Here is a 12,162-nt window from a genome sequence, read left to right as displayed (position 1 = left end):
CCATTCAGTAACTGTACAAGTGTTTCATCTTTGAATCTTCTTGTGGAACATGGATTATGTGTGTTCTTGTACCCATTGAAAGTCATTTGGGTGCATAACAGAAAGTCTATCGATTGCGACAGTATGGTTTAACAGTTGGCAAAATCTTTACAAGTGTAAGACTATTGTGAAATCTGAACAAGAAAAAAAATCAAAAAAATTAAGATTGCATTTTTCCACTTGATGGTGAAAAAGTAGTAATAGCTTGTCACATATTTAAATTCTTAAGTTTTTTTTAAATTAAAAATATTTAATGTTAAAATTAATTTTTTTATTATTATTTTATCCTCATTCCATGAAATCAGTTCAATGATTCAAATCTGTGAGTGTGAATATTTGGGTTGTCATCATTACTTCACTATAACAGTCGATAAAGGCTCACCTGTCGATTCTCCATCATCCCAGAATAACTCCCCAACTGCTTCGTTATTGTCATCCAGTGCAATGATAAGTCCCATAGGATTCTTACGGCTGTGGAAAAAAAAAAAAAAAAAAACAACATGATTTTAGACGTATAATAAATATCTAAGCAGGCTTTAATGTTCATATTAAGAGTATAGCGTTCAGCAGGGTTTCAAAACTTTGAGAACTGTCTTGTATTAGTCCCTGGCTGTCCAAGGTTTTTGTGTTCAATGATTTTCATGCAAACAGAATAAAATCCAGGGTGAGATTAGAAAATGTTATGTGAAAAAAACCCCCGCTGGTTAATCATTAAACATTTTGTAATTAAACATTTACCATTAAACATTTTGTCATCAGCCGTGGCAGTGAGTGGTGACTGACAGTTATTCCCAAATTTCAAAATGCAAATGCTAAATATTACTAACTAATAATACGACTGCAAATACTATGACAAATACTACTACTACTAATGTAATATTGTGATGTAATAATGTAATACTACTAATAGTACTACTAATAAAAAGCTATAATTATAGTAATGATTAGGATAATAATGATGATGACGATGATGATGATGATAATAATAATAATAACAACAATAACAATAATAATAATGCATATTTTTCTGCAACCAGGTGGCCTTGAGTCCATTCTTGAAATCACATTTCATACCAATTTAGTGAAGAAAATGTTCGGTCTGGAGATTTACCTTGCCACTGTTGTGGTGGCCGGCTGTTGGAAAGGGAAGATGTAGCCTCCTCTCAAGTGAAGCCCCATTTTGTCTGCGGGAAGGTACATACCTGTCCACTGTTTTCTCAACCAGATTTTTGCGCCCTAATTAACAGGGATGAAAAAGGAGGAGGAGGTTGCATTACTCACTGCTGCCTTAAACTCTGAGTTTTACCTTAATTCTCCTTAATTCTTCCTTTTTCCTTAATTCTTCCTTTTAGTCAAAGGTTTCAGCTCCGTGAATTTCCGTATTGCTGCCGATGGTCACGAAAGTCAAACCTCCACAGACCAGAATGCTATAGAATGCTACATACGTAAGTAACTCTTATTATTTAATTTCAGCTTATTATTTCCGTTTATTATATCAGATTATTTATTTAATAATCAACCCCACGAGAGAAAGTCGTCCTGGGATATCTGAAGTGAACCATGTCCCTTTCCCACCAACTAGAACCACCACCACAGCAGTGGGAAATTTATTTCCAGAAATGAGATGAGCAAGAGCTAACGGCAAACCCCTTTGTGCATTATTAGTAATAATATATCTTGCTTATCTATAGATATATAGAGATATATATGCGCCCTTTGCTTAAGGTTTTGTTCAGCCTGGTCCTCCTAAATCATGAACTCAACCCACAGCTACGTGACCTTCTCACTTGGACATTTAGAAACCCCCACCCGATTATCCTCCTAACTTACCGAATCATAATCGTACCAGACTGCATCAGGGATATATGCTTGGATGATGTCCACCCCCTGGAAGGGGAACACAGAAATTACTTTCACATTTAAGCCTACTTTAATCTAATGTGGTGGAACGACCTTGGGTGGCCGCCACGTGCCCACCCAGCCGCTCTATCACTCCCCCTCCTCAACTGGATGGGGGAGAGAAAATACAACGAAAATAAGCCAAAAATTCCAAAAATCATAATAAAGTTGACAATGAGAAAACTATCAATATTTCCCCCCAGGTTTTTGTTTTCTTTCATGGTTTTCTACAATGATGCCCCCAAAGGAAGATAATAATCCAGGTATAATTTCAGCAAAGCTGTAAATTACTGTTTGTAATCCAAAATTGCAACGCTGCAAACACACCATCTCAGAGCGTATTCACAAACATCGTTAAATCTTCTTAATTTTACTTTTTTCCATGTTGGCTGCTTTCAAGTGTTTGCTGCATTTAAAAAATGTTTTGTTCTCCTAAATAGCATATGCGGTATGAGAATTCATGAGCATTATGTACAAGATTTTGCAACAGGAAAAGCAATGATCCTGAATGAAGCTGACTCTGAATGAAATGCAGAGGTGATGCATGGAGGAGGTGAAGCAGAATTTTGCAACAGAAGAATCGGATTCCCAAAGGATGGGAGAACAGAAGTAACATAGCAATATAAAAATAATGGCATGAAAAGGCAAGATTTTCTATTTAGACGGTGATAGAAGTATGTTGTAGCCTCTCTGAGAGCAGCAAATGATGAAAAAACCCCAACCCACTAGGTTTATGAGGAGTCTAAAAACAAGCATGTAATTAATATGCTAAAAATGTAAATTTAAAGAGAAAATGGAGTTTAAGGAGAAAATTGAATTTAGAAAAAATTGAATTTAAGGAGAAAGTTAAATTAGAGGAAATGGTATTTAATATGCATGAAAGAAGGATATAATCAAAGTTTCTAACAAGACACATGTTTCCACTGGAGATATATTAAAGCTAATGAACAAGGGGCTCTCTGGGAATACTCTTTCCAGTTCTCACCCAAGACATCTCAGGCTAAAATAGGACCAGAGCAAATTTATTAGGTTCATCAGGGAAATGGAAGACTCTATTCTTCTTTTTTTTTTCCAGCTTAAAAACATTGAGAATGAGCGTGATTTCAGGGGAAATACATATGCCCTAAATAGGGGAACTCTGACTTCTAAGCTGACCAATATCATCCCAAGACTAAATAAGGTAGCAAATCCGAAGGTAGTTTCATATCAAGGGAATAAAAGAATGAGGGGAATAGGGAGTTGAGAAATTTAACTGGTTGGGGCTTTTACTGCAATTCCCTGCAGAAAAGGTGGCACCGGTGGCTCAAGGTGCCCCCGTGAATTTATTACAAGGCATCAAGAAAGTGAGACCTACTGGATCGAGCACAGGGGTAATGAGGAGCCCAGGACCCCACAAGAACTGCTTATCCACGCTCCACGTTGCTTCGTCGGAATAAAACCTAAGCAAATAGGAAAGCAGCGGCATTAATTGCACTTACTAATTAATAACATATTAATTGTTATCATGAGCAATCCTAATATTTCAAGGTCTTGGTTGTCTAGAATCACTACTGAAAAGCATCACATGGTGATGCCCCAAGACTATTTTTGATGGAGGCAATCTGAGCTTAAGAAAGTAAATTCATAGCTTATTAATTTCATATGTATTAATTACGCACATGCATAAGTGTCCGGGAGCATTTGGTCTTAATATAGTTCTATTTGAGAGTTTCAAGAAAATAAAGAGAATAAAGGTGAGAAAATAAAAATTTTAAAATATATATCCCAATGGAGAATAATTTCATCAGCTGCCAATGACATTTCGTAACCAACAATAATACCAGCGTGCGTGCAGAAATTACAGATGGGTTTTGATGACTTCCCCCGTTACTCCAAAATGGTGTTTCGTGAACGTAGACATCTGTACATATGACGGTGGGCAGCATCCTCCACAAACTACGGATGGTTTTAGCGAATCCCCAACAGCGTCTGACCTGTCCGAATTATTTTATTCTAGTATTGTGAAGGTCAACTTACTCGTGGAGAACCGGCCGTGCCACCGTGTCTCCTTGGGTATGAGCTTTGTAGAAGAGCGTATATAGGTAGGGCAGCAACGTATAGCGGATATTCAAGTAGTGCTTTGAGGATTTCACCAAAACTGAATCAGCTCCAAAGGCGGCTGGATCCTGGGGCTGAAAATAAATATATTATTACGATTGCTGTCGCACAGAGCATTCAGGGTACGACTGACGGGTGCAGCCAAAAGTCAGGGTGGTAGGACAGAGAGCAGCAAGCGCTTGCTCCTCGTTGTAGACACCACCGACGGGCACCAAAGGTGATGTCAGATGATGATTTCAGAAAAAGAAATTATGCCAAATGCATTCTCTGGTGCCTACAGTTAACACCTATAAAGCCAAACCTTTTGGAGGGAGGATTTCCCAAAGCGTAAGGTTGTACCAATTCCGAACTAGTTGGCTACTTAATGATCAGTGACATAAATTTAATTACCAAAATTTAATTTAATTATCAGAATAGAAATGCGTACCACAAAACAAGCTTTCGTAGCAGGATATACCACTTACTATGCATTTTTCAGTATTGTGATTCCTGGAAAATGGGTAAAACGCTCCCACTTGCATCCATCGTCTGCAAAGTTCTTCTGTGACGTCTTCGAAGAAACCACAAATATCTGCTCCGACCTTAAAATAAAACCAGAATGCATTGTTTGTATGGCACACTGCGCCTCCAGTCTCTACCAAAGAAACTCCAAGGACTGAGTTGCAGAGATTTTTTTTCAATTCATCCCTAATTGCTAACGAGGGTAATAGAGTCATTCAATATTATTTCTACATAAACTCTTCCAAATCTCTTATCCGTACCTAAATTGGCCCATTGTATTCTCCTCTGGTTGAACCACAGAATTTCTGAAGTTTCTAAGATGGTTTTTCCAGCAGAAGTACCCAGGTAAATACAGGTTTTTCAGTAACATCAGAATTCTGCAATTAATTTTACAGCCCAGCATCTACACACACAGAATAATTCAAATATAGGTAGTACAGAAAATCAAACTGACTACAAGCTAACACTGCTCGTTGGTCTCTTTCTCCCAGAAATTTATCTTCTTCTTTGGTGCTAATATGCATACACTAGCATAACAGTCCAAAATTCACAGAAATTCAAAGCCTGAAAAGGAAAGTGGGCATTTCATTAATAAGTGGGTGCTCCTATTGCATTTAAAGAGCTTCACATCAATCACTAATGAATGACAAATAGTAGAGGCATCAGGGGGCTGGAAACATATAAAATAATATATTTGATAGCCATATACCCACATACTCAATAAACAATAGAGGGAAATGGCCTAAGGCTAAGATTAATTATTCCTGGGGGAAAAAAATGTTTAAAGCAGACTCCTAAAGGGATTAATTTAGAGGGGGATTAAAATTTATTATAGGGCATTAATTTATTATATTATATTTTGCTTTATATTAATTTTTATAATTTATTCCTAGATTTATTTATAAATATTATATATATTATATCATTATTTATATATACATATTTATTTATATAATTTATTATTATTATTATTATTATTCAGATGGGCTTATATATATCAAGCTTGATCAGGTATCACGGATAGACGTTTGTTTTGAAAAGGTACCATAAATGACTGTTTTCATACATAAGGGATTCCAAAGAGGCCAAATTCCAGCATTCCAGGTATCGCCCATTTTATGTGGTCCCACGTTGCTGCGTTATCTCCCAGCCAGTGTCCGGCGTACTTTCCCGATCCCGCAAAAGTAGACCTCGAAAGAAGGAAGCTTCGTTTTCCAGGAAACAAACTTTCAATGGCTCTGAAAGTAAAAAAAGGTTGGAATTAGGCAAAAAAAAAAAAAAAAGTTGTGGGGATGAGTAGATTTGTAATAAGGAAAGTTTCTATTCATTTTCATTTATTCATTCACAATGATAAATAAGCTAAGGACGCAGACTCCCTTAAGTTTCACCAGGTGCCTATTAACTAAATGAATAATTTATTTTTTTTTTCACCTTAAAGAATCTTTCTGTAAGTTTTTGCTTGCCAACCTTTGTCATATTTGAACTCCAAATAATAAAGCTCAGGTCTCCTTTCAGCTTCCTTTACGCATAGCGGCATGGCTGAAATCCAACACTAGGACTTTGAATTTCGATTCAGAATTCAATTCCAATTTAATAAAGGTGATTTTGAATGCCCAGGGTCCAGCCCTTTGTGGGAAGACTGGCATCGACCCCCAGATCAGGTTCCCTGGGGAATGAAATTGCTGCTTCTCTAAATAGAGGCCATACGCTCTACTCTGCCCTTTTTCGTAAAGATATTAAGAAGGATTCCTCACCGTTGCGTTGAGAGAGTCATAGAATATCCATAAAGGTTGTGAACATCATATTGTCGTCCCCACGTCTGCACGGCATCCATACAGAGTGTCTTGGAATACAGGAGTCTATCGACAATATCTGCAGGAAAACGGTTCGGAGGTGCGTTTTAATTGATTTAATTAAATTATTTTTTTAAATTAAATTTAATCAACTTAATTAAAGGAAAAAAACAGTATTTCTATTCTTTTCCTTCATGCACATTCATGAAGTTTTGGCCTTTTTCTCAGTTTGGCGTTTGCATTAACCCCAGTACTCCAAGGCCAAAGCGGTAAGTGCTCACCTGTGTCGTACGACGTTACTACAGGTTTCCAGGTTTATTGATCCTCTTTGCTTTAACGAAGACTATTTCTGTCTTCAAAATTCCCATATCTCGCAGCAATCAATGTAGAAATAGCAAAATAATTCCCCGACTGCTGCTAAGCCGTGTGCAAATGTGGCTTTGCTAACAGGGTGGGATTTAGTAGCCTGATGCTATTTCAGTTTTTCAATTTAATAAATTTAAATCCAGCTTCAAGGTGGATTTCGCATGCAAGGAAGGACTCACTGAAAAACTACACCCCAAATTTCTGAATAATTTGATCTGACTGTGTGCCAGCAATGACCAAATTCCTGACTTGATAAAGAATTTAAACCTTTTATCTGGTAGGACAGTAATTTACAAACATTTTGATTTATTTTTTTTTTCACTCCACAGCTCAAGACACGGACTTACGGGGCGTGAAAGGAGGATAGTTTAAGTCGTTCTGCTCACAGCCGGTACTTGAGCCTTGAACAAAGTTGGCTACTTCATTCATATCCTGAAAAATCACAAATTCGGTTTTCAAACGGCAGCTATAACGTTTATCCGTAACAGCAATATATCTTCGGCTTTCAGCCAAATATACTGTCACAAACCTACTTGCGGCAACTATTGACTTGAGGGTGCAAGAAAGATATAAGGAATAATATTCATAAACTGCTGAACTCCTCATCCAGCAACCAGGACATTGATTTACAAAATAATCCAAGGGAAAAAAAAATATATATATCTTATTGAGTGTCAAAAAGATGATTTTAAGTGGCAATGGTGGTACTCCACCCAAACTAGAGAAATAAATGACTATAACTCTTCGCAAATCCTGCATTATAAACAAAGATTATTTGTTCTGGCCTGAGAAAAATTACTTTCCTGGGTTAAAACCCAAAATCCTACAAAGGGTGTTCATCTTTTCGCTAGAGGGAAAATAATTTCTTCCCAAAGGTACCATATATTAAAAAAAAAAGCTAGTGTAGTAATTATGATCCTGGTCACAGTCAGTTCTTGGATAAATTAAATTACCTTAAATACACCTCTACTGAAAGAAGCACGTATCCAACGCATTGGATAAATGCAATTTCTAACAAAATCCCTCCGACACCAGAAAAATAAGGATTTCACCCAAATGCATTGAACGCTACAGAAAAGATACAAATCCCACATGGATTTCAGGGTTTTCTCATTAAATCTTCCTTTGCACCAATGCAGACTAAAACCTGACTTGCCATTAGCCGATTTTTGTAAAATGTGAAAATTTGGGGATTTACTTACGATCCAGATCCCGTCGTAGGGCACTTGGCTGTAAAATATTTTGCATTCCTCCACCCACCAGCTGGTGCAGTCGGGGTTGGTGAAGTCTGGGAATACGGTTCTTCCTGGCCACACCTACAATAAAAAAAGGGAAATAATTAAGTTAAACTGTTGATGACCTCGCAGAAAGGTTAAAATGCTCAGATTTCCTTCAGATTTCTGTGAATTGCGCTCTCGGAGAACCATTTGGGTATAAAACCTTGGGATTATTAGTTTTGCATGACAGCGTTGATATAGTGATCGGGAGAAGGTTTTTGAGCTGTAAATTGCAAGAGTGAATTATCATTATTAATTAATATTCTTTATCATTATTAATTAATATGAATTACCATTATTAATTAATAATAAAGATATTTTTATTAATTTTACACGCAGAGAGTGGCTTTGTTCAATTCTGAGTTCTAAACTCCAAAGTCACTTTTAAAGTCAAAATTATTTTTAAGTTATGCAAGTTTTACAATAAGCAGCTGCATTTCTAAACCTATTATAAAGAAATTTTCAAAGCAGTAAAGCGGGAATTGCTCTCAGAACTATTGAAAATAAACAGATGCTGGCTGCCCATGTCTCCCAACCCTTCAAAATCGCTCGCTTTTCCTTCTGAAAAATCAAAATGTAAAAAAAAAATCATAAAAAAGCAGGAAATATTACAAAAGATTGAGAATTGCAGAAAAATGGAAGATTACCCTGGCCCAAACTAAATGGGATTTGGGCTCCGACTTCGTAAGGGTTTTATTACCTCTCCAATTAACGGTGTTACTCCGTCTGACTCGTTAACCCAAACTTTCTTGCTTTGTCCCCTCTCATAGGCTTGGTAGGGAGAACCGTCAGCGAGAGCCTCCGTGCTAATAGCAGGATCCTAAAAAAGTGGAAAACCACACAAAAGAAAACCCTTCTCTCCACCGATTATGTAGAGCCCAGCAACTACACGGAAAGATGTCTCGTGTAACAACATATATAATTTTTTTTTTAATTATTATTTTTATATACATATGTAACTGTTACATATATACAACAGTTCTCTCCACTGATTACATAGACCCCAACAGCTACACAGAAAGGTGTCTTGTATAACAATATGTATAATAAAATAATAATAATTACATACATAATATATATAAGATATATAAAATATATACATATATATAATGTATATATTTATATATATTTTTTCTATAGATAATGGTTCTTTCCACCAATTACTGATTGTCTCCATCAATTATGTAGAGCCCAGCAACCACAAAGATGTCTCCTGTAACAACATATATAAAAATACATATATACACACATATATAAAAAATACATAATATATATAAAATATACATAATGTACATATAATGTATATTATATAAATTATATATATAATGGTTCTCTCCACTGATTATTGGTTCTCTACACCGATTATGTTGAGCCCAGTAGCTACATAGAAAAAAGTGTCATGAAACAACATATATATTAAAAAAATATATATATACATAACATATTCTGATAAAGATGTTATTTAAAACAGAAAAATAAATAGCTAAATGCTTACCAGTATAATAATGTATTTTTGCCCATAGTCATGCATGTAAGTTTGAAAACTGGGGAGGTCTTTGAAGTTCACTTTGTCATAAGTAAAATCTTTCCTCGCTTCCATGTAGTCGATATCCGTGTACTGAACATCCTGGGAGAAGACGGGATGTTAGACGTGATGCTGAAGGGTCCCGGCCATGGCGCATCTTCTCAACGTGCTGCATTTTGATTAAAATTCCCAGAAAAGCAACTGGATTTGGGCACCTACAGTAGTTTTTTAACAGCTACCCATCACTAAACTGAGAAAAAAAAATAGCTCCTGATGCTTTTTAATTTTTCAGGGCTTCTGAGAGCATGAAGTGAATTTGCGTGCTGGGGTTGACCTCAGCGGTTGACAGGTTAGGCCAAAGAAATGCGCATAACGTGGAAATAAATATACTGAGCTGGAAACTTTAAACCGAAAAATTGCTTCCACAAAAAAAAGGAGCGAATGACATTTAAAACCATTCAGCATTTTATATAGAAAACTGTGCAGCCAATGAAAATGGACGTAGCTGAAAAGAGGGGAAAAAAAAAAAAAAAAAAACCACATTTTTACTCACGTAAGGGAGCCCGATTGCTCTGTTTCGCTCCACAACAGCCTTCACCTTGTCAAGAGACCCATAATCGTAGCGGCTGAGGTGAAATCCCAGAGTCCAATAGGAGGGCAACGCTGGCAACCCTATGAACTGGAAATTAAAACCAAGTATAACGAGCGCCGTCGGTCTCCTCTCTTTGGGTCTGATTCCCTAAATTCTCCAGTTATCTCTCAAATCAGAGATTCAACTCAAGTACGATGAAGTGCATTTTACGCAATCACCTGCAGCTGCTATATTTTTCTGTGCTCTTCCCCCCCCCAAAAAAACCCAAATGTGAATGAAGAATGATATATTCATTGCTATCAATCAAGTTATTTATTATATCATATCATATCTATCATATCATATTTATATGCTATAAAATTGCCACCTCATTCTGTTTTCTGGCATTGCACCCATTTATTTGCTGCCTTACCAAAAAAGCGTAAGCTCTTAGTTTTAATAATATTTTTTTTATCATGTATTTATACAGCAGCCGTTATACTTGAATGATGACTTTAGGGAATACCACAATGTCAATAGCCCTGATCTGAGGAGCAGAATTACCAAGGAGAGGCAAGGTAAAGAAAAGCTGCAGAATGAACCTATAAAAATTGTGATGATCTAAGTAAGGGGAAACTGTATAGAAATAAGGGAAACTGCATGAAGAGAAGAGCGAAGAGAAGAGAGAAGAGAAAAGAGAAGAGAGAAGAGAAAAGAGAAGAGAGAAGAGAAAAGAGAAGAGAGAAGAGAAAAGAGAAGAGAGAAGAGAGAAGAGAGAAGAGAAGAGCGAAGAGCGAAGAGCGAAGAGCGAAGAGCGAAGAGTGAAGAGCGAAGAGCGAAGAGCGAAGAGCGAAGAGCGAAGAGCGAAGAGAGCGAAGAGAAGAGAGCGAAGAGAAGAGAGCGAAGAGAAGAGAGCGAAGAGAAGAGAGCGAAGAGAAGAGAGCGAAGAGAAGAGAAGAGAGAGAAGAGAAGAGAAGAGAAGAGAGAGAAGAGAGAAGAGAAGAGAAGAGAGAGAAGAGAGAAGAGAAGAGAAGAGAAGAGAAGAGAAGAGAAGAGAAGAGAAGAGAGAAGAGAAAATTTAGTCCAAATTTAAAGATTTAATTTACTAAGGAACTAAATTTAATGCTGTTTAAAGACCTACATATCCTTTCTTTAAGAAGTTATTGAAACCTCGATTTGGCCCCCCAAAATACAAATGGGAATTACTTGCCATAGATACATTAATAAATACATAGAGGTACAGACACTTTGCTACCATAAAATCATGCTATCTTAAAATCACACAGGTTAGGGGCAACCTTGAGTTATAATTTTGGATTAATAAAATAGTGAAGGGTCATGGAAATAGAGGGGGAGAAAAGAAAACTTAAAAAAAGAAAAAAAAAGTTCAATGCCTAAGTTCTCAAGATAAACCACGGGATAATGGAGGCTGGAGGTCATCTACTCAAAGATCACCCGTGGTCAAAGCAGAACGCGCAAGAGCCATTTGGCCAGGGCTGTCCTCGGTCACGCTTTGAGCGTCTCCAAGGATGGAGGATCCACTGCCTTTGGGCTGGGGTTCGCCGACGTACCTTCACGTACTCCTGCACCACTTGCTCGGGGGTGTCTCCCAAGAAGACGTAAAAATCAAGAATTCCCCCAATTGTTCTGTAAGTGACAGCCGGTGCCGGCTGCACGGCGAACTCTGCGAGCAAAAAACGCACAAAATCAATTTGGGGTATTACCTAAATCTCAAATAACTGGGATGCTGATACAAAAGATACAAAAATTGTTTAGGAGAAAATATAAAACAAACGTATTCAACCCAAAACCATTATTGGAGCTTGCAAGGCAGGTGGAAAGTTTCCAGCTCTTTTTTGGTTCCTAAAAATGTCCATATTTACAGTCCAGAAAGAGAAAGCCAATGGCACAACTTCTTCTCATTATATTTTCAGTCTCAAGACGCTTGAATATTTTGTAAGTGCCCAAATATGTACACACTTATTTAAGGGAAATTAAGGGCATATATCAACAAGTGCTGCTCAGTATAAATTTAGGCTCAGATTTTCATATCTTGCACTGAAACATCCCTGAACGTGAGCGAAAATGCGCACG

General features: G+C 37.0%; 1 protein-coding gene across 1 annotated transcript in view; it reads right to left on the bottom strand.

Moving 5' to 3' along the window:
- LOC128150332 (maltase-glucoamylase-like) overlaps window positions 1–12,162 on the bottom strand; it is a 46,299-nt gene that overhangs the window by 24,311 nt on the left and 9,826 nt on the right. Inside the window, exons 8-21 of the mRNA XM_052806448.1 lie at window positions 11,640–11,752; window positions 10,051–10,176; window positions 9,468–9,599; window positions 8,673–8,792; window positions 7,898–8,011; window positions 7,043–7,127; window positions 6,291–6,408; window positions 5,603–5,774; window positions 4,500–4,616; window positions 3,955–4,109; window positions 3,293–3,377; window positions 1,870–1,926; window positions 1,151–1,275; window positions 422–510 (exon numbers count right to left, since the gene is read on the bottom strand). Of these exons, the coding sequence (XP_052662408.1) occupies window positions 422–510; window positions 1,151–1,275; window positions 1,870–1,926; window positions 3,293–3,377; window positions 3,955–4,109; window positions 4,500–4,616; window positions 5,603–5,774; window positions 6,291–6,408; window positions 7,043–7,127; window positions 7,898–8,011; window positions 8,673–8,792; window positions 9,468–9,599; window positions 10,051–10,176; window positions 11,640–11,752 (1,608 nt within the window). The remainder of the gene's footprint in view (window positions 1–421; window positions 511–1,150; window positions 1,276–1,869; window positions 1,927–3,292; window positions 3,378–3,954; window positions 4,110–4,499; window positions 4,617–5,602; window positions 5,775–6,290; window positions 6,409–7,042; window positions 7,128–7,897; window positions 8,012–8,672; window positions 8,793–9,467; window positions 9,600–10,050; window positions 10,177–11,639; window positions 11,753–12,162) is intronic.

The sequence above is a fragment of the Harpia harpyja genome, chromosome 13 (genome assembly GCF_026419915.1).
Source record: "Harpia harpyja isolate bHarHar1 chromosome 13, bHarHar1 primary haplotype, whole genome shotgun sequence".
Taxonomy (NCBI): Eukaryota; Metazoa; Chordata; class Aves; order Accipitriformes; family Accipitridae; genus Harpia; species Harpia harpyja.
This window is presented reverse-complemented; position numbering and strand designations above follow the sequence as displayed.